This window comes from Cupressus sempervirens, chromosome 3 (assembly GCF_028749045.1).
Source record: "Cupressus sempervirens isolate cs-2001-9-10 chromosome 3, ASM2874904v1, whole genome shotgun sequence".
NCBI lineage: Eukaryota > Viridiplantae > Streptophyta > Pinopsida > Cupressales > Cupressaceae > Cupressus > Cupressus sempervirens.
Window position 1 is genome coordinate 986,469,604 of NC_143120.1, and position 21,147 is coordinate 986,490,750.

The window sequence follows — 21,147 nt, forward strand, 5'->3', positions numbered from 1 at the left end:
AAACGTAGGTGACGACGTACATACACTCCGATCTCAAAGGAAAGGAAAAAGGAAAGGTGGTTTTATAGTCCACGACACTATGCCATAGTTTTTGAGTTTACATATGGTGACAGTGATATGAGACTACCTCGTACTCTTTTTCGAGAGGCGCTTGACGCTACAAACGAGGCGTACATACCCTACCCCAGTGAAATTTGAACTTGTGACCTCTCTTTCAAGAGTACAAGTTCAATGAAATTGACTTCAACTTCCGTCGATTTATCCGTTGGGTTTTTTGTTTTTATTTTTTCCACGCTGGGAACTTGGGATGTGTTTGCAGCTTTACAGTTAGCAAATCATCTTATTTCGGGAACATTCTCTTTAACATTCCTTTGGTTCCGCTCCTTCCATTTCGGATATTTTTTGTTAAATCAGTTCCAAAATTACAATATCAAGAGATAATTCGAAGACCGCGCATTTCGGGATCGAATTCTTGGCCAGAAGACCCCAAAATTAATTCCTATACGCTCACTTTGAGCTGGCATAATCTGACAAACAAAAGGGGTTTAACAGAATGGAAGTAGCAAATGGGCCTGACAGAGATTCGCCTGCACCCGGCACCCAGTTTGCACAGTTTGGGGCAGGATGTTTCTGGGGAGTAGAACTAGCATTTCAGAGAGTCAATGGAGTGACCAAAACAGAGGTTGGATATTCTCAGGGGAGTCTCCACAACCCCACTTATGAAGCTGTGTGCAGTGGCGAAACTAACCATTCTGAAATTGTGAGGGTTCAGTATGATCCAAATCAGTGTAGGTATGAGACCCTGTTGGATCTCTTTTGGGGTCGTCATGATCCCACTACTATCAATCGCCAGGTATTTATAATTGCGGATTTTATTTCTTTGCATGCCTGTAATTATTTTGTTTCATTTTGAAAAAGGATTCTCCGGGTGGGTAAAGTTTTAAAGTTTGCGTTGAGGGCTTTTGAGAATTGAAAGTCACGAGAGTAGAATGCCATGCAAATTTCAGTTATTAAGTTATGATTAATTTCAATTTGAATTGAAATTGAGTACGATATTTTAAGATGGAAAGAGATAGGGTTTTTAAGATTTTGAGGTCTGGTTCCATAATGCGAAGGTAAAAGGATTGGCATACGAGAACCCCGATTTTGAAGCCCTTTTCATCTTTTCACTCCCGGGATTCGACTCAACGACCATACCGCCTTCAATCTACGGGAGTTGTAGTAGTAATCACCTTAGTTATTGAACTTTATTTTCTAATTTCGAACTGGTTAGACCAAGGCCATTCTTACCAGTATACCTTAGGTTAAACCTTTGCTGGGAGTACTTGCAGTTGCTGGATGCCACGCAAACCTGACGATCCACATACATCTAATTGCAGGATGAGTAGCTTCAGACTTGAAAACATCTAAAGCTCAACAGTGTCACAATAAGTAAGTAGTAACATTTGATCTATGCAATAGCCTTGGTCTACTAGCACGAGGGATGGACTTGTCTGAAACTACTTTACTCTAACCTGATTGTTCATTTCATGGTTATATAGTATTAGAAGTGCACCTTAATTAGTCTAATACGTGTAAATGCTGGAGTGAATGGAGAATCAGATCAAGCCGAAGATTGTTGGAATGTTGTTCAAAGTTTAATTGGTTTTTGAAAATATGTATTAATGTATAGCGACAAAATATCTCAATGCATATTACTTTGAAATCACTCTTTTCCCCTTGACGTGGTTCAGAAGGGAACGTTTGTGCCATTGCGACAGTTTGGCAAAGTGCTAAAATAAACTCTTGTGGGGGTTGAACATTTTGAGATCAGTAAGGAAACTCGAGTTATAGGATGAGTTTTCTAGCTGCATGTCTAGTAAAATGGATCTTTTTTGACTAAGGAAAAGAGCACAGAAAAGGAGTGACATCGAACATTGTGTTCTTGCATCCGACAATTGAGCTTTTTACTATAGATTTTGACTGCATGGTTTGTGACTAGGAAGAGGTGTTTTATAGCTTATTTGCAACATCTTCACCCACTTGCTAGTTTATGCAGGTGGACAATAGGAATGTTTGTGTTTTTAAGCATGAAAAAATATTTTATGTTATACACAGAGCTACCGCAGTATAGTTGTATGGCATTGATGTTGCTGGTATAATTTATTGAAAACGCGATCATACTAGTATTAATGTGCATGGACATATTTGCATGTACATGCAGAACGTATATACATTAGGGTTTTATTTACCACCAACAGAATCCTTTAGAATTTGAAAACTAAGGGGAAAAACTAAAAAGAGAAACATGCATTAGAAAATTTTAATGAAGAAGAGGAACAATTCCTCACATTGAAGGTGTTAATTGCTAGGGTTGCCTTTGCACCAAAAGATCAATCTGTTAATGTTTGATACAATCACTAGACTTATAGAAGACAGAAAAGGTTGTTAAACCATGTCACAAATCTAGTGAGAGACGCAGGCCCACTGTCAACTTTAGGTGCATTGGCATCCCAAGTATCCTTTAAAAACATCATTTTTGCTGTGTTGTCAGTATGTTGAATCACAACAGGCACTGAGTGCTAAGCTTAAATTTACATCAGTTTGATGGTAGCTGGAATAACAAAGAAAACTAAAAGGCTTAGAAAATACAGAGTTAACACAAAACAATTGACAATTATATCAAAAGAATAAAAATGCTTGAATTTTTACAAATCATAAATGCTAGAATGTATTGACAACCATAACACATATCTGATGTTATTGCTTTTATCCCAGCAGAAAATATAGAAGTTTAACTATTTAATTATTCTTTTTATTATTATTACTTGTAAACAAAGAAATAAGTAAGAAAACACACACAAAAAGATCTAAAAAAGAGGCAGGCAAGCAAGAGGATTTCTGATGCTTTGGCAGGCATCCCCTAATGGTATTATTAGCTCAGTGGTAGAGTGCGCCCCAGGTAAATGTCGTTGTGCCTGGACCAACATAAGATGTTAGTTTTAGAAACAATCTACACTATCAATGAGGCATTGCTATTGCACAAATGTATATAGGTGGTTGGGTTCCATTCACACAGTAAAGTGGTTGGAAACCCTGATCTATGAGTTTCTATCAATTTTCATGTACCATTCTCAAGGAGCCTGCTTGAGGCCATAGAACAATTTTGAGTACTTGGTGTTCTTGATCGACAACCTTGAATTTAGGAGGATGTGTCATGTACACTTCTCCCTATATCTCACCATTGAGGAACACACTCTTGACATCTATTTGATGGACCTTCTAGACAAATTGAGTTGCCAAGTCAAGGACTACTCTGATGGTGCTCATTTTTGTTATGGGAACAAAGGTCTCTTCATATTCAATTCCTTCTTGTTGAGAGCAATCATTGGCAACAAGACAAGCCTTTGTACTTATCTAAAGGACCATCAACTTTGTATTTAACTTTGTAGACCCATTTGCAGCTAATGGATTTCTTTCTTGAAGGAAGACCAAACAAAACCCAACTGTTAATTTTCAATAGGCTATGATGCTCAGTCTGCATAGCTTCTTCCCACTTAGGTATGCCTTTTGCCTTTGTATACGTTTGAGGTTCATACATACTATGAAGTTTGGCCACGAGAGAAAAATAGATGGAGTCAGAAGGTTTGTCCTTCTTTTGAGCAGTTTTATCATCAATGAGCTCATCATCATGAAGATCCCCAATCGTCTTAGCCCATCATTTAGGTTGGAGAGTAGAAGTGCTAACCTCTAAATCAGCAGGTGCATCATCATCATCATCAAACAAAAGATTGAATGAATCCTTATCAAAATTAGGTGGTGTGGCTGCATGTCTAGGTAAGCCTGGAGGAGAAGCAACTGGAGGGGAGGCATGAACAGGAAGAGAGGGAACCTTCTGAGCTGAAAGCCCTCCCATCAGGTGGACCTAATAGGAGATGAATATCCAAGTCTCGAGCTTGGAGGGACTGATCCCCTGAATTAGTAATAGGAGGAGAGCTGAAATGGCCCTCATTCATCATTAAAGACTACATCACAACTAGAGATGAGACGATTAGTCTCAACATCAACTAGGCAATAGACTTTGTGATTATCACTGTAGCCAGCAAGCATGAGTTTCTGGCTCTTAGCATCTAACTTGATGCATTTAGTGTTAGGGATCCAGACAAATTTATTGGTGATGCAGGAGCATCCTAGGGATTTAGGCAATCCTACATGTTGGAGTTGTTTTGACCTTGAAGTTGGAGGATTTGGTCGAATAAGAGGTGATGCTCAGTCGTTATTGGGTAGTTCCTGGATGTAGTATTGACCGAGGAGCTCGGTTGCTAGAGATGCTCAGTTGTTGAAGGTACTCGGTCGTTGAAGGTGCTCGGTCACTGAAGGAGCTCGACATACACTATGTTGCTCAGCTTATACTACATTGTTCAACATGTGTTTCTTGCTCGGCATTTACTGTTGCTCGATGATGCTTGTGGTTTTTGCTGACGCTTGACAATGTGGCTTGCGGGATGGAGTTCTTGCAGATTGGATCGACCGACTTGGTGAATTTAATGCACGTGACATGAATTGATTATAGGGATGTGTGGATTTATTTGGGTCTCGGTTCTTTATCCTAGGTGCATTTAATGGTTGCTATAAGCCGACTAAGGCATTTTGTAATTACTATCTATTGCAGGCCAACTTGTGGCTCAAATATGTATTTAATGTAAGGGCTTATTTAATGTGTAACTTGCTAGGCCCAGTTGTGGCTTAGTTGGGTATAACTAGAGGGTCTTGTGGAGTCTAGAATAATTATTCATTCAACATGGAGTAGCTGAGAAGGAGCAAAGTGTAGTAGAGCTAGTTGTTGTGGCTTGGGAAACAAGGAGATTATTTAGGGGCTTTCGAGCACAAGTTTAGATCTCACTGGAGGTTTCTACCAGAGTTCTGTTGTGCTACAAATTTGGACTAGCTAGTGCTCGGGTTAGATCTTGAGGGATCTTGCAGAACTATCACTTGCTTTGTATTTAGCCGTAACCAGGAAGGCCTTACAGCTTGACACATTGCATGTAATCAGTTGTTTTTTGAATAAAGAGTTGTTTGGTAAGAGATCTTGTATCTTGTGTTGTGTTTCCACTATGTGGTTATTTGTTGGATGTTAGGACATCTCCTTTGGGGCTTTGATCTGGTTAAAGATTGTCAGAGCTAAAGGTTGATTTGGGTGGTGATTTGTTGATTTGGGTTTATGAAGATCTTGGAAGATGTGTTTCTTGCTCGGCATATACTGTTGCTTGGTGATGCTTGTGATTTTTGCTGACACTCCACAGTGTGGCTTGCGTGATGGAGTTCTTGCAGATTGGATTGACCGACTTGGTGAATTTAATGCACGTGACACAGATTGATTGTAGGGATATGTGTGGATTTATTTGGGTCTCGGTTCTTTATCCTAGGTGCATTTAATGGATGCTATAAGCCGACTAAGGCATTTTGTAATTACTATCTATTGCAGGCCGACTTGTGGCTCAAATATGTATTTAATGTGTAACTTGCTAGGCCCAGTTGTGGCTTAGTTGGGTATAACTAGAGGGTCTTGTGGAGTCTAGAATTATTATTCATTCAACATGGAGTAGCTGAGAAGGAGCAAAGTGTAATGGAGCTAGTTGTTGTGGCTTGGGAAACAAGGAGATTGTTTGGGGGCTTGCGAGCATAAGTTTAGATCTCATTGGAGGTTTCTACCAGAGTTCTGTTGTGCTACAGATTGGACTAGCTAGGGTTTGGGTTAGATCTTGAGGGATCTTGTAGAACTATCACTTGCTTTGTATTTAGCCGTAACTAGGAAGGCCTTACAGCTCGACACATTGCATGTAATTAGTTGTTTTATGAATAAAGAGTTGTTTGGTATGAGATCTTGTATCTTGTGTTGTGTTTCCATTGTGTGGTTATTTGTTGAATGCTAGGACATCTCCTTTGGGGCTTTGATCTGGTTAAAGATTGTCAGAGCTGAAGGTTGATCTGGGTGGTGATTTGTTGATTTGGGTTTACGAAGATCTTAGAAGATGCCTTTGAGAAGATTGGACCCTAGGGTGATTGAAGATTTTTTGTAATGTTGTGGAAGTAAGGATCTCAGAGAAGCTTAAAACAAATTTCAGATTTGGGATGGAGATGATGAAGAATAAGATCACGAGAGCTATTGTTGGTGTGCCTAGGAATGTGGGTACTTAAGATGGTTACGAGGAAGCTATTGAAGACTTTGAAGTTGCTTGATCTAGTGGTAAAGACAAAACTGATTGAATGGAGAGACCTATGGAAGATAGGGTTGGTTGGTTGGATAGATCTGGATCTTAGTTGAAACTGAAGCACATTTTTCTAATTTCTTAGGTGCTTTGAATCTTGAAGACCTGATTGATTAAATTGGTGAATTGGAAGGCTACTTTGAGTTAGAGGATATTGGAGATCCACTCAGAGTGAGGTTGGCATAGACTAAGTTGAAAGGACATGCTGCTTTATGGTGGAAAGAATTGCAAAGAGATAAAGAAGAAGAAGGTGAAATGAAGATCACTCATTGGAGATTGATGGTGACTAAGTTGAAGGCTAAGTTCATTCTTGTTGATTATGAACTTGACTCTAAAGCATAAGGATATGATTGTGAAGGATTACATTAAGGAGCTCAATAAGCTGACTATTCAGTCTTGACATAGAGAACTGTCTAAGGAAAAGGTGGCTAGGTATATTAATGGCTTGAGATTCAATATTTAGGATGAGGTTGGTACATTGAAGATTGATTAGGTTAAGGATGCTTATCAGTGTGTTCTGAAGGCAGAATATTAGTTGAAGAGAAGACATCAAGGTAGTTCTTGAGGGAAGGAGAAGCAGGATCACTTGATAAAGGATAAACCAAGTGCAGAAGATGAACCAAAACCTATTGAGTCGAGGAAGAGGACTGGTAAGGTTGCCTTTAAAGGTAATTGTTTTCGTTGTGGAGAAGAAGGACATAGAGCTTATGAATGTTTCCAGAATGTTGGTGATAGAAGAGTGGCTATTGTGAATGAGGCTGAAGATTCGGCCAATGAACTTGAGAGAGAAGGAGAGAACTTGCTGGCTCAGCGAATACTGTTTGGTAAAGGGATATTGGAACCTCCTCAAAGGAGTAATTTGTTCAGGACTCGTTGGAAGTTTGCTGGTAAGATCTGCAATGTGATTGTGGATGGTGATAGTAGTGATATCCTTGTTGTCGAGGAGATGGTTTAGAAACTTGGTTTGAAGAGAGTGAGACATCCTTTTCCTTCTAGGATTGGTTGGTTACAAGATGATCATGCTTTGGAAGTGAGGGAGTAGTGTCTTGTTGATTTTTAGATTGGGTGGTATAAGGATCAAGTGTTGTGTGATATTTTGGACATGAGTAGTTGTCACATATTGCTTGGTAGACCTTGGCAGTATGATTGCAGGGCTATGCGTGATTGTGTCAAGAATGTATTTACAGTTGAGAAAGGTAGCAGGAGGTTTTCACCGATTCCTTTGCAAAATGAGGAACTCATTAGAAGGAACCTAAGCTTTGGGAGGCAAGTTGAGTTAAAAGATTCTGAGAGGGTTAGAGATGAGCGTGGAAAGAACACCTATGCTACATCGAAAAAGGGATGTACAGAAGTAGAGCAACCATGTGATTGTTGCTGGAAAGGATTGGCAGAAGTGGAATAAAGGGAAGAGTGTGCAAGTTGATAACTTGGAGGATATGTATGTGAAGGACTAGTTCAAGTTTTATGTGTTGAATCTTGCAAGATGTTCTTCTAGCCTTTAAGAACATCTTTTCACACCTGGGGTGTTTGATGTAGGAGCATCTTGGGGAAGCAGGCAATCTTGCATGTTGGAGTTGTTTTGACCTTGGAGTTGGAGGACTCAGTCGAAGAAGAGGTGATGCTCGGTCGTTATTGGGTAGTTCATGGATGTAGTATTGACTGACGAGCTCCGTCGTTGAAGGTGCTCGGTCGCTGAAGGAGCTCGACATACACTATGTTGCTTGGCTTATACCACATTGCTTGGCATGTGTTTCTTGCTAGGCATATATTATTGCTCGATGATGCTTGTGGTTTTTGCTGGCGCTCAAAAATGTGGTCTGTGGGATGGAGTTCTTGTAGATTGGATCGACCAACTTGGTGCATTAAATGCACATGGTATGTGATCATGATGTGGATCGATTGTAGGGATATGTGTGGATCTATTTGGGTCTTGGATCTTTATCCTAGGTACATTTAATGGGTGTTCCGACTAAGGCATTTTATATTTAATAGCTATTGTAGGCCGACTTGTGGTTCAAATATGTATTTAATGTAAGGGTTTATTTAATTTGTAACTTGCTAGGCCAACTTGTGGCTTAGTTGGGTATAAGTAGAGGGTCTTGTGGAGTCTAGAATCATTATTCATTCAGCATGGAGTAGCTAAGAAGGAGTGAAGTGTAGCCGAGCTGGTAGTTGCGGCTTGGGAAACAAGGAGATTGCATTGGATCTTGAGGGATCTTGCAAAACTATCACCTTCTTTTTATATTTAATATCTATTGCAGGCCGACTTGTGGTTCAAATATGTATTTAATGTAAGGGTTTATTTAATTTGTAACTTGCTAGGCCAACTTGTGGCTTAGTTGGGTATAAGTAGAGGGTCTTGTGGAGTCTAGAATCATTATTCATTCAGCATGGAGTAGCTAAGAAGGAGTGAAGTGTAGCCGAGCTGGTAGTTGCGGCTTGGGAAACAAGGAGATTGCATTGGATCTTGAGGGATCTTGCAAAACTATCACCTGCTTTGTATTTGGCCGTAATCAAAAAGGCCTTACAACCCATCACATTGCATGTAATTAGTTGTTTTATGAATAAAGAGTTGAGTTTGGTATCAAATCTTGTATCTTGTGTTGTTTTTCCGCTGTTTCATTATTTGTTGGGGGTTAGGACATCTCCTTTGGGGATTCTGCTGCCTTGCACTACTTCAATTGGAGCCAAAAACTTTGAGTTCACTGAGTTGGGCTTATGGCTTGACGAGGCCTCTTCCAAAGTTTGCTTGTTGACAATTACTATAGGAGAGCAGTTGAGGAGATAGACTATAGTGTGGACATCTTCAACCCTTTGGAACTTGCTTGTGTTCAAGCATAGACTAGGCCATTTCGGTAGTTGAGCAGTTTTGACGCTCAACTTCACCATTTTGTTGAGGGGTGTGTGGTGTTGTTACTTGGTGCTTTATGCCATGTTGATTACAGAAATGGGAGAAGACAGAGGAACAAGACTCTCCTCCATTGTTAGTCCTAAGAGTAATAATATGTTGACTAGACTCTTTTTCTGCAAATGACTTGAACTTTTCAAATGCAACAAACACCTCTGATTTTTGACAAAGGAAATACACCCCCATTTTACTACTCAAAATCATTAACAAAAAGTTAAAAAATATCTGGACCTAGTAGTAGTAGCCATGGTTCCACAAACATTAGCATGGACTAGCTGTAATACCTTAGAAGCTCTCCAGGAGTCGCCATCTGAAGAAAGAACAAGTGTGATCTTGCTTCTTGACATTGTGTCGCACACTAAGATTTTGGGTCTAAATCTCAGAGAATCCAGTGACAAGATTTTCACGAACAAGTTAAGAAAGATAGTACACATTCAAGTGCCTATGGTGATGATGCCAGTGTACTAATAGAGGAGCGATGGGCTGCCATAACAAGCTCTTGAGAATCCCCATAGTCAGCAAGCATGAAAAGACCATGATCTTCAATGCCATTGATAATTGTCAACTGAGTTTCTTGATCAATGATAATATAGTTATACAAATGTGAATTGAAGGTCACATCGAGCCGAGGAGAGTGTTTGAGAATGGGACTAACAGAGAGAAGATTGAGCTCCATTCCCAGAACATTGTACACACCAAGGAATATCAATTTGCATCCCCTAGATTGAATTTGGATATTGCATCTTTCGACAACAATGTACCTCTTTCCTCCAAAAATAATTGAGTTTGAGAATGGCTGCATATGTGTGAACCAATCTTGACAATGAGTAAAGTGGCGCGAGGTATCTGAATCAACATACTAGGTAAAGCATTTTATATGGTTTGCATGTCTTTTAGCCATGGAGGCATAAAAGGTAGATTCACCTAGCTCAGTGCGCTTTGCCACATGCACTTGAGGTTGTGAACTAGATTTCTTGGCTTGAGCGGCTAAGCATTTCTAAAACTCCAACTTCACATGACCAAACTTATGGCAATAGTGGCATTGAAGATTTTCTTCTTTGGGCTTTTTGAGGACTGAGCTAAAGGATTCTGCTAAGAAGATGGAGAGAACTGATAGTTGCCTATGGATTTAGTGAGAAGGCTTGAGTGTTAGAGGATGAGTTGGAACTCTGCCAAATTGCTATTTCCAATGATCTTGTTGTAGAAGCATCATACCGAGATCGAAAAATTAAACGTCAGAATGAGTGGAAGCAAATGTTGAGAGTTGAAACAAAGTGCTTGTGAGAATATGTGAGTCTCTTTAGGGTGATCACCACCATGTCTTCTTCTACCATTTGGCATCCAGTGCCTTCCAATTGATTAGGAATATCCTTGATTTTATTGAGATGTTCTTGTAGGATACTTGATCTTCTATCACGATCGAGAAGAGCACGCTCTTCAGAAAGAATGACGTTTGTCCAAAGTGTCATGCAAACTTTTCAAATGCTCCAAATTTTTACAACTTTCATAGTGGAAGGAACCTATAGGAATTGATCACCAGTAATAGAAGGTTTGATGAGCATAACAACTTCTCGATTATGTTCATCAAATTTATCTTGCTCTTTGCCTTCATTTGTAGGATGAGTAGATGTACCCAAAACAATTTTGTCAAGGTATTTGTATTTAAAGATTGTCATCATATGTTGCTTCCATGTGTTGTAATTAGGACCGTTGAACTTTTGACTACCTTCCAATAGAATGTTGGTTAAAAATGCATTGCACACTTTTTGAGACACAAAAAATGAGGAACCTAAATGGCTGAACACAAAAATGTGAATGTGCTGATAACAGAGATAGGTACAGGCACATATTTATGTGAAGTACAGGGACAAATTTCAGTGTGAAGCTGTTGGCACAAAATTTGAGGCACTAAAAACACCCCCAAAAAATGGAAGATAACCTAGTTGAGGTCTTGAAAAACCCATCAAGAATATAAAAAAAAATATTGGTCAAAGATGCATTGCACACTTTTTGAGACACAAAAAATGAGGAACCTAAATGGCTGAACACAAAAATGTGTAATGTCCCCTTGTTAACTGGCTTATAAAGTTGGGATAACTACTCGTCATATCTGATCTTTAATCTATCACATACTTACACCTAGAATAAGGAATAGTTGTGATTTCTAGGGAATGCCACAATAGGCTCTCTCCTTTGATGCTGCAGGATGTACTCTTACTATAGTGAAAATAACTCTTATTGCCCATTCTTCTTTTAGTTTAATGAACTTTGGCCTCGAAGATTTTATGCCATACACCTTTCCTTTAGATCTCTGTTTAATCTTCTTATATCAGTTTCCAACTTACAGAAATGATTGTTTCTCCTCTTTCTTGACAACCTTAAAACTCTTCTTCTTTGATGACTACTATAAGATAAATAGTTGGCTTTGATTTGTGCCTCCAGCTGGTTGTATTTGGGATGGTCTTAATCTCTCTATGCTTAAGAATGTATGATTGTCAAATGTAATTATCTGTGAGTTGACTGTGTAATAATCCAAATTTATTATCACACTGACCGGTCAATTTGCTGATTGGACCCAACTCCTATGCTTCGGTTTGCTTGTATTTGTTATCTCTCTTCCAATTGCTATTTCCTTTGCCATGTCTTCTCAGTTGTTATCGTCTAATCCATGGTCTGTAAATTCCCTTGCTTAATACTGGGGAAGCACAATACATAAGTTTCTGACTATATTTCATGTGCCCATTCCTCTCAATACTCTCATCGCTCTGTATGTTCTTTGTCATGAAATATTGCCAATATGCTTGTAATGATGTCATCTGAAATTTCCCTTCTTTCCATTGGCTAACTCTTAATCTATTGGTTTTAGATGAAATTGCATACTGTTGTATAACTTCTATGACAACTCTTCAGTATAGATCACTGCCATCTCCCTACTGAGTCCTGTGATGAGGTGGGTCGTCTTTCTTCAGTAGACGATTGCTTGAGATAATGTTATTTAGTTGATGTTGTCAGTTCCTTGATATGGGGTTATTGGCATGGCTGGAAGTTCTGAGTATTCTGGATTACAGTCTGGCTTTATCTTGTCACTGATCTCTGGCCTTCACTATTTGTCTTAACATATGGTATGAATCTTCTGATGCAGAGATAGATTCCCCTTTGTTTTTCTCCATTGTTGTGCTTGCGACCAAGAGACTCTTTTCTTCTGGTCGACATACCTGGAGGTAGAGACGTTGAACTTGTGTGTGCCTTCCTTACACCTGGTGGCCGCTACTATAGTTTTCTCAAACTGTTTGATGATGGCATCTATAGTTTTGTTGGGTTCCTTGAGATGTCAAATGTTATTATATTTTGGAGATTATTCACATTCTTCTGTCAGTGTTAACTGGGTCTCCTCTGTAAGCGTTGATGCAAGATATTTTGGTCTGTAGAAATTGAACTTCCAAAACGAGCCCCATCTTTCATGCTCTTGGGAGAGTGAATTGACCCTCATATTATACCTGCGAATCATGACTGAAATGATGGAGTGAATAGATGTGTCTTTTAATTCAATGTATCCTTTATAATAGAGTCTATAGACGTGTCTTTTAATAAAGTGCATCCTTTATAATCAGTGACATATCACACTTAATTAGGGAACTACATTAATAGAGTCTATTAGTTCTCCGTCTTTGTTTTAATTATTCTAGCCCATGATAATATATTTTTAATGATGTAAGATTCAATACTTATATTATTATGTATTTATTTGTTATAATTATTGATGATAATATTTCAGTTTCATTATTTATAACATTATATTTATTATAACTATAATTATAATTATATTCTACAATTAATTAATTTATCATTAAATCTTATAAATATGGGGACATGACAAAATGTGAATGTGCTGATAACAGAGATAGGTACAGGCACATATTTACGTGAAGTACAGGGACAAATTTCAGTGTGAAGCTGTTGGCACTAAATTTGAGGCACTAAAAACAACCCCAAAAAATGGAAGATAACCTGGTTGAGGTCTTGAAAAACCCATCAAGAATATATTAAAAAAATAGAGTTTTGGCTAGCACAAAATTTGAGGCATGAAAATCGAGACCCAAAAAAATTGGAAGGCAGCCCAGTTGAGGTTTTGAAAAACCCACCTAAAAAGCTGTCATCAAAATAAAATTTTGACCTGATTTGAAGTGTCAAAATACTAGGTGAAAGTTACAGAAGCCTTAGGTGACCATGAAAGAATCAGAAAGCATTGCATAGAGGAAGAACCAGTCAAGACACGGGTCGATGGAGACAAGATAGGCCCATCTGCAAATAAAAACATCGATGCAGCATTTGCAGTTGACTAAAGAGCTGTCTGCAGGAAGGAAAATGACAAAAAATGGGTCGTTAACACAGAAAACAGCTGGTTGCAGAAAGTGCAGGATGTTTTGAACAAAAATCACCTTTGAACCAGTTGTTTTTAGCATAGAAAGCTTCCAAGCCAGGAGTGTAGGCCAAAAACAACCAAACTGCTGATCATAGGGCGACAAAACCCTGCAATTTGGGGAAAAATAACCAAAAACAAGATGAACAAAATGGACCTGCGTTGCAGAGAATGCAGGTCATTTTGAGCAAAAATTACCTTCAAACCAGTTATTTTTAGCATAGAAACCTCCAAACCAGAAGCATAGGCCAAAAACGATCAAATTGCTGCTCGTAGGGGAATAAAATCCTGCAATTTAGGGAAAAAATAGATAAAAACGGGATGAACAGAATGAACTTGTGCTAACAGGAGGTCAGTAGAGGTATGTGTATGGAGAACCTGTGACAAGATCAGCAGAGAAAATTTTCAAGTGCGCGGAAGATGGTGAAGGTCCCACTACGAATTATTTTCGAAATTTTTGAATACAGATAATTTAATAAATGAAATTAAAATTATTGCAAAAAAAAATTGAACCTTTGCTTTGATAACATATTACAAGAGGTAATTGGTAAAATCAAGGTTGAAAAACTCGGACTCAACAATATCTCAGCCGATCCAGAAAATTTGGAAAACTCAAAATCACCAATAACTAGGTGAAAAAATCAGTATAAATCGACACTTTTACCGAACATTTGAAAATATATAATTTCTTAAAATACTCTTAAAAACACACACATATACACCAAATCTGTAGAACATATACTGATTTTACATATTCACCATATATTAATCAATGTTTTGAGTTAAATACATAGCTGCTAGTTTTAAGTTTGTTTCTCTAGAGTTAAAATAGGCTACAATTTTTTCATGCAACTCTTCCAAATTTTCTTGATGCAACTTTCAGTCAAATTGACTTTTTTTTGCTTATAAATATTCATACATTTTCTTTTAGTTTGCTTTAATCTAAGGGTGGAAATGTCTTATGTGTCTTTTTCAGTTTTTAATGTCAACTAAAAGAGCGGGAAAATTTTTATTGAATACCAAAGAGAGCAGAACAATACAAGAAACAAAGAGAACTACAAAGCTTTATCCTAGTACACAAGTTGAACCAGCATCTGAGATAAATCAAGGGGAAGCATCCTATGATCAATAATGTTCCAATTTGGCCCATGCTCAGAGGCCCATTTAGCGAGACAGTCAGCCACACCATTCCACTCACGATGGATATGCATAAAAGACACAGAATCCAGAGAATTGCATAGCTGAATGATCTGCTGAATAACCAAGCCAAATGCCAATCCACATGCATAAGGTTCCTGCTATTCAATTAATTCACAACCACCTGCAAGTCAGTCTCACATATAATTCTTTTCAGCCATGTTGACAGCACTGTTTCACTGCTGTATATAGAAAACAAAAACTGAATATCACAAGAACTATCATGCCCAACTCCCCCAATACTAGTAAGACCAGGATTTCCCTAAGAAGAACCATCAATGTTGATTTTAAGAATGCCCACCTTAGGAGGAGACCAATGCCCCTCACGATTAACACGCTGAGAGTGATGCCTAGCTCTACTTCCAAAGCGGTTGTGGGTTATTGAGGTAGTAGTGCCTTGAAGAGGAAAGGAAGGGCGTGTGTAAATACCAACATCACTAGGATCGAAGCCTCCACCAATATCACATTTAGCTAGTATAGTTTCATGAAGAGAATTAGCAATTTTCCCCCACAAGTGCCTGATCTCAAACTGCACATCATGAAAGATCCTCCTATTCCTCTCAAGCCAAACATGCCATAAGATTAAGGGAAAGGCCAATAGTCCAAGCAACCTGAAGAAAAGAAGTCTTGGAAGGGGGATGACCCAAATAGTCCCATAATTCAGACAAAGAAGAGACATGCTAGTACGTGCATCTCCACACACTCCACCAAAAGTGCCAAATCTGTTTTGCAAAGGGGCACTGGAAAAAAAAGGTGAGAGACAGTCTCTTCACTTTTGCGGCATAAAACACAGATGGAAGGCCCCTGGAATGCTCGCTTGCAGAGATTCTCCCAAGTAAGACAACTGTTGTAAACCAGAATCCAGAGGAAAAAGTTACACTTAGGCCATGAAAAACTATTCCGAACTTTCTTCCACCAAGAGACCTCCACCTCACCAAAAACTTGCTTCATCAGTGCAAGGTATCCTGAAGAAACAAAATAGTTGCCAGAAGAAGCACCTCCCCAAGCCAAAACATCAGGTTCCTGCAGAGAGCTGCACTCCCTAGAAGCCAATATTTGAGAAAGTTCGAACCGATCCCCCAGAGAGCCCCCAAGCGGCCAATCAAAAGAATTCTTCCATTGATAACCCACAACAAGGCCTAGATTATAAGCCTCTTTATAATAAGCCACCTTATTCCATCCAGCAGAAAGGAAAAAATCACAAAGAAACTGCAAGTGTAGATGAGAAGATAAGAGAGGAGGATGCCCATTCCAAGAATCACTCCAAAATAGAGCCTCAATTCCTCTGTTGCAAATCCAAAATAAACTTCTCTTCACTAGGTGAGCACCAATCTTGAGTGTATTCCACACCATAGAGCCTTTTCCCTCAAGAGAAAACCTGGAAATATTTGAAGGTTCAACACGAGGTAAATACTTGTGTGACAGGATACGGGCCCAAAGCTGAGACTGACACGAACACTAGCGCCAATAGAGCTTGGCAGCAAGAGCTTGATTGCACAAGATAGCAGAACGAAGGCTGAGGCCTCCTTCCTTTTTTGACCTGCAAATGATATCCCAATTGATGAGGCTCCATTTGGTATTTTGCAAATTGCCACTCCAAAGAAATTGGCGCAAGAGAGCATCAAATTCCTTAAGAAAATATACTGGGGCAGCCTGAACCATGCTTCTGTATATGGGAAGGGCTTGAATCACAGATTGAAGAAGTGTCACCTTGCCAGCAGTAGAAAGCCACCTATGAGTCCAATGATTGACTTTTTGTCGAAGTTTGTCGAGCAAGCTTTGCCAGAATAGCCTAGGTTGTCTAACCACCACAATAGGGACCTCCAAGTAAGTCAGAGGGAGAGACTTAATCTGAAATCTCAGGATATTAGCAATCCTCCGTTGGATAGGCTTAGGAGTATTGAAGAAAAAAATAGAGGGCTTGTGGTCATTAATTTTTTGCCTAGAGGCAGCCAAATAAGTATCCAAGGTTAGTCGAAAGGCTTTAGCTTCCCGAATCCGAGCTCTTCCAGCAAGGGCCGTATCATCAACAAACTGGAGGTGGGAATGAGTGGGCAAACCAATTCCCCAATGCCATCCTTGAATCAGATTTTGGGATACATGAAACTTGATAAGTCTACCTAGTCCCTCAGCCATATTGATAAACAAATAAGGAGAGAGGGGATCTCCCTGGCAAAAAGCTCTGACGGTTCACCATCAATAAGGACCGAGAAGGAAGGAGTAGTAACACAACTAAGAACTCATCTCACCCATTCCTGACTGAAGCCAAACGCCACAAGAACTTTTCGCAAGAAATCCCAATTGGCTCTGTCATAAGCCTTAGCCATATCAAGCTTAATGAACATGGCACGTTCCCTGGAAGTACACATAGAGTGAATAGCTTTAGAAGCAATAACCACCCCATCCAAAATTTGTTTTCTTGCTACAAAGCCCCCTTGTTCCTCAGAGATAACCATGGGAAGCCAAACTTTAAGCCTCTCTGCAAGGAGCTTAGTAATGATTTTATAGACCACATTACAAAGAGCAATGGGCCTAAAGAAATCCAGCTGATTAGTCTCTTCCTTCTTCAGAATAAGGACTAAGAAAGTAGCATTCAAGGCTTGGAGCATTTCTTTGTTGGAATAGGATTCCTGAACCACATCCAAAAGGTCATGACTGATAATGTCCCAAGATTCCTGAAAGAATTCAATAGGAAAGCCATCAGGCCCTGGAGCTTTGCCTTTTCGCAAGTTGAAGACCACCCCCTCCAATTTAGACATACTAACTGGCCTCATAAGAGAGTCATTCATCTCCCTAGTCACAACAGAGGGAATACAGGATAGGATTGTATTCTCCTCATTCTCTGTTGGAGGTAAATCATCTGAAAAGAGAGCAGAGTAAAACTGAATAGCTTCCCTGGAAACAACTTGAGAGGAGGACACGCGTCCCATTAGAAGTAACAAGAGAAGAAATGTAACTTCTATTATGTCGAGCCTGCACAGATTTATGGAAAAAAGCAGTGTTCTTGTCCCCTTCCTAAAGCCAATCAACTCGAGCCTTCTATTTCCAATAAATTTCTTCTCTAAGATCCCACTCAGCTAAATCAATAGAAGCTCGGGATTCTGCTATGCCAAGAGCTTTAGAGAAACCTAGATCTCAAATCTGCCTGGTAATAACATCAAGATGATCCTAAGTCCTCTTCTTCATAATGTGGAGATTATCAAAACAATTCTTGTTCCAATGCTTCAACTTCCTTTTAACATATTGAAGTTTTTTAGAGAAGGAAAACATAGCAGTGCCATATGTAGGGCCTCCCTGTCGCCACCAGTAAGCCAATAAGTCGTGAAGAGAAGAGTCTCGAAGCTACATCAGCTAGAACTTAAAGGGAGGATTCTTGGGGACAACAACATAACTAGCTGTGAGTTTAATAGACCAGTGGTCAGAACCTCTCCAATCAAGAATTTCAGAAGAGAGAGAAAGAGAGCCACAATTCCAAAAGCAAGAAACAAGGAACCTGTCTAGGAGTTCTAAGATAGCATCATTTCCAATCCTTCGATTGTTCCAAGTAAAGATCCCATTGAGAGGTTTGACATTAGAGAGATGTAAAAGATCAATATTTTGTTGAAGAAGCTTTGAAGAAGGACCCAAGCGAGCCAGCCCACCCCTCTTCTCCAGACTGAGAACAGAGTTGAAATCTCCTGCCACAATCCAAGGCAAGAAAGGATGATAGCCTCTGACATGCCTAATATGTTCCCAGAGCTTGAGCTTGCCAGGGAGATCAATAGGAGCATACACATTAGTAACAAGAATCATCTCTCCAGTTTCTAGAGAGGATGCCACCATTGAGAGAGCTGAGACGCAAGAGACCTAGTAAAGTTGCGTAACTTTCCTAGGATCCCAGCAAATGGCAATACCACCAGAGCTCCCCAAAGCACCAACACACTGACATTGGCCAAGAAACCAAATTTTAGGAGCATATCTAAACATGGAGTCCACTGAAAGCTTGGTCTCCTAGATACAAAGGATATTTGGAGAATGATCAACCACCATCTCATGCATAGCTTTTTGTCTGGGGATGCTATTCAACCCCCTCACATTCCATGAGAGAATAATCGAGTAGAGTGGGGAAAATGCTCATCCAAGCTCTTGACAGCTCCAGACTCTACCAACAAATCTCTTGTAAGTTTAATTTTTTCTTGATCCTACTTTCGTCCAACTCTTGAGGGAGTAGCAAAAGAAACTTTCTTAAATGGTCTTTGCATCAGGCCCAAAGCAAGAGAAGATCCCTTTCCTTTACCAGAGGCAAATACATCTTTAACCAAATCTGCCAAAAGAATATCCTTTTCCTGTGGAGTAGGAGAAATCACAAGGGCACCAAACTCAGGGCCAATAGAAGTCTCCAGCATCTGCTGAGCTACAACATCCTGATTGCCACTAAGAATAGAACTCCTCTCCTCTAGGCTAGTAGCTGCACACTGAGCCTTCGTAGGAAGACCTTCTTCTATGACCATGTTGTCAAGAACCTCAAAACGATTGAACCCTGAGTCCACTTGCCGATCTAGATGAGACCGCTTCTGACCCCGCCCCTTAGCACGGTTTCGAGCCTTGATAAAACCATCCTTATCAGGACCGATAGTACTGGATGGCACTTGCCCCTGACTTGAAGTGTTCATTTGAGCTTTCCCTTTACTTGTATTATCAGTCTAAACATTTCCTTTTCTAGTATTAACAACTTGACCATTCCCTTTAACATCATTGGCCATCCTTGGGCCAGAAAACCCACCAGGGGTACCATTGCCTTTGGAGGCTTGAGGGCATTGGCGTTGTAAATGACCATATATGCATGACAAATGCGGCAATGGAAGGGAATAAATTCATAGTCTAGCTATTGGATCCAAGAAGAAGAGCCTAGGCAAATTTCTAAGGAATCTGGCAAAGGATTATTTAAATCAATTTCAACACAAATATGGGCATAAGAAATAACCTTTTTGTCCAGTGATTGATGTGCTATAGCAGTCGGCTTTCCAAGCACTGCAGCAATTTGTCACAGGATATCCTCCTGCCAAAACTCCAAAGGAAAAGCCGCGGCAGGCGGACCCAAACAGGAACCCTTGAAGGAAGATCCTCAGTAGAATTGAATCCCGGATGCTAGGGTTTGACAAAACGACCTACACTATCATAAAAATATGTACCTCCCTCAAAATCCTGGTTTCGATCTGACATGCAAGAAAAATTCACCAAAAAGTAGCTATTACCAGCTAGCATAATATCCATATCACCTTCCACTTGCCATGAACAACAAATCTAGGCTTCCAGAGCCGACAAGGAAATCCGGAGACCAAGAAACTTGCATATCAATGCATGTGTGGTCAGATAGTCTACATCTTTGATTACAACTTCTGGAGGAATAACTAGCATAGGCCTATCTTGACTATGCGGAAAACAACCATTAACTTTATTTAACTTCTGGCACTCGCTAACATAAAAAGGCTCCTTCTCCTGAGACCTCCCCCTGGAAGAAGAACCATCACAACCAGAGGCTCCAACAAGAATGAGACGCCTGGAGACCCCGTTCGCTGCCATAAGGGCCTAGCAAACAAATGCTGAACCAGGATCTAAGCAAACCCAACTTTCTGCCAAAAATATCAAAAAAACTTTGCTGCCCTAGTCGCTCATAGCAAGATCTCAGTTTTTAATGTCAACCACAGACATCAATGCGGAATTCTATTCTAAGTTTCATGACTTGTCGAGCATCTGTTGACTTTACCACCAATTTAAACTCTCATATATCGTGCAGTCAAATGGACAATTTATTTTTACTTATGAATACTCATTTTCTTTTATTGCTTTTATCTAATGGTGGAAATGTCTTATGAATTATGTTTCGTGGACATCAATGCAAAATTCTTTTCTAAGTTTAACGACTTGTCAAGCCTCTGTTGACTTTTCGACCAATTTAAACTCTGATATTTTGTGCTATTTTTGTGTTTTTTCTGATAACATTGGGGTGCAAAAATGGAAAAATTCATTGAGATTGACTTGCAATACATTGTGCTACAAAAAATATTATTGTGAGATTTCAACTATGGGTAAAATAATGGATTGATTATTTACAAGGAACAAATTGTTCTTATAGAGTTAGATAGGTTTCCGAGCACCCTATGATAAGTATTCCCTGTCCTCCTCATGGTTGACATGTTTGGGAGAGAAGGAATTGGGCGCAAGTATGTTACAATATCAAATATATTATAAATCATTAATTGTTTCTTAATTCAATTCGATTTAAACACATAGTGGTGTATGCTATGATTGGGAACCAGAGTAACGAGAATCGCGCTGAAATCGCGTGAATCGCCGATTCAGCGATCAGATTCATGCACCCCGATTTTTTTGGA

The 21,147-nt window shown here is 39.5% G+C and overlaps 1 protein-coding gene across 1 annotated transcript in view; it reads left to right on the forward strand.

Annotated features, from left to right (window-relative positions):
* The first annotated feature begins 245 nt into the window (after window positions 1–245).
* LOC149570063 (peptide methionine sulfoxide reductase A3-like) overlaps window positions 246–21,147 on the forward strand; it is a 49,619-nt gene continuing 28,717 nt past the window's right edge. The window contains exon 1 of the mRNA XM_089822705.1: window positions 246–853. Coding sequence (XP_089678831.1) covers window positions 554–853 — 300 coding nt within the window. The 5' untranslated portion in view covers window positions 246–553. The remainder of the gene's footprint in view (window positions 854–21,147) is intronic.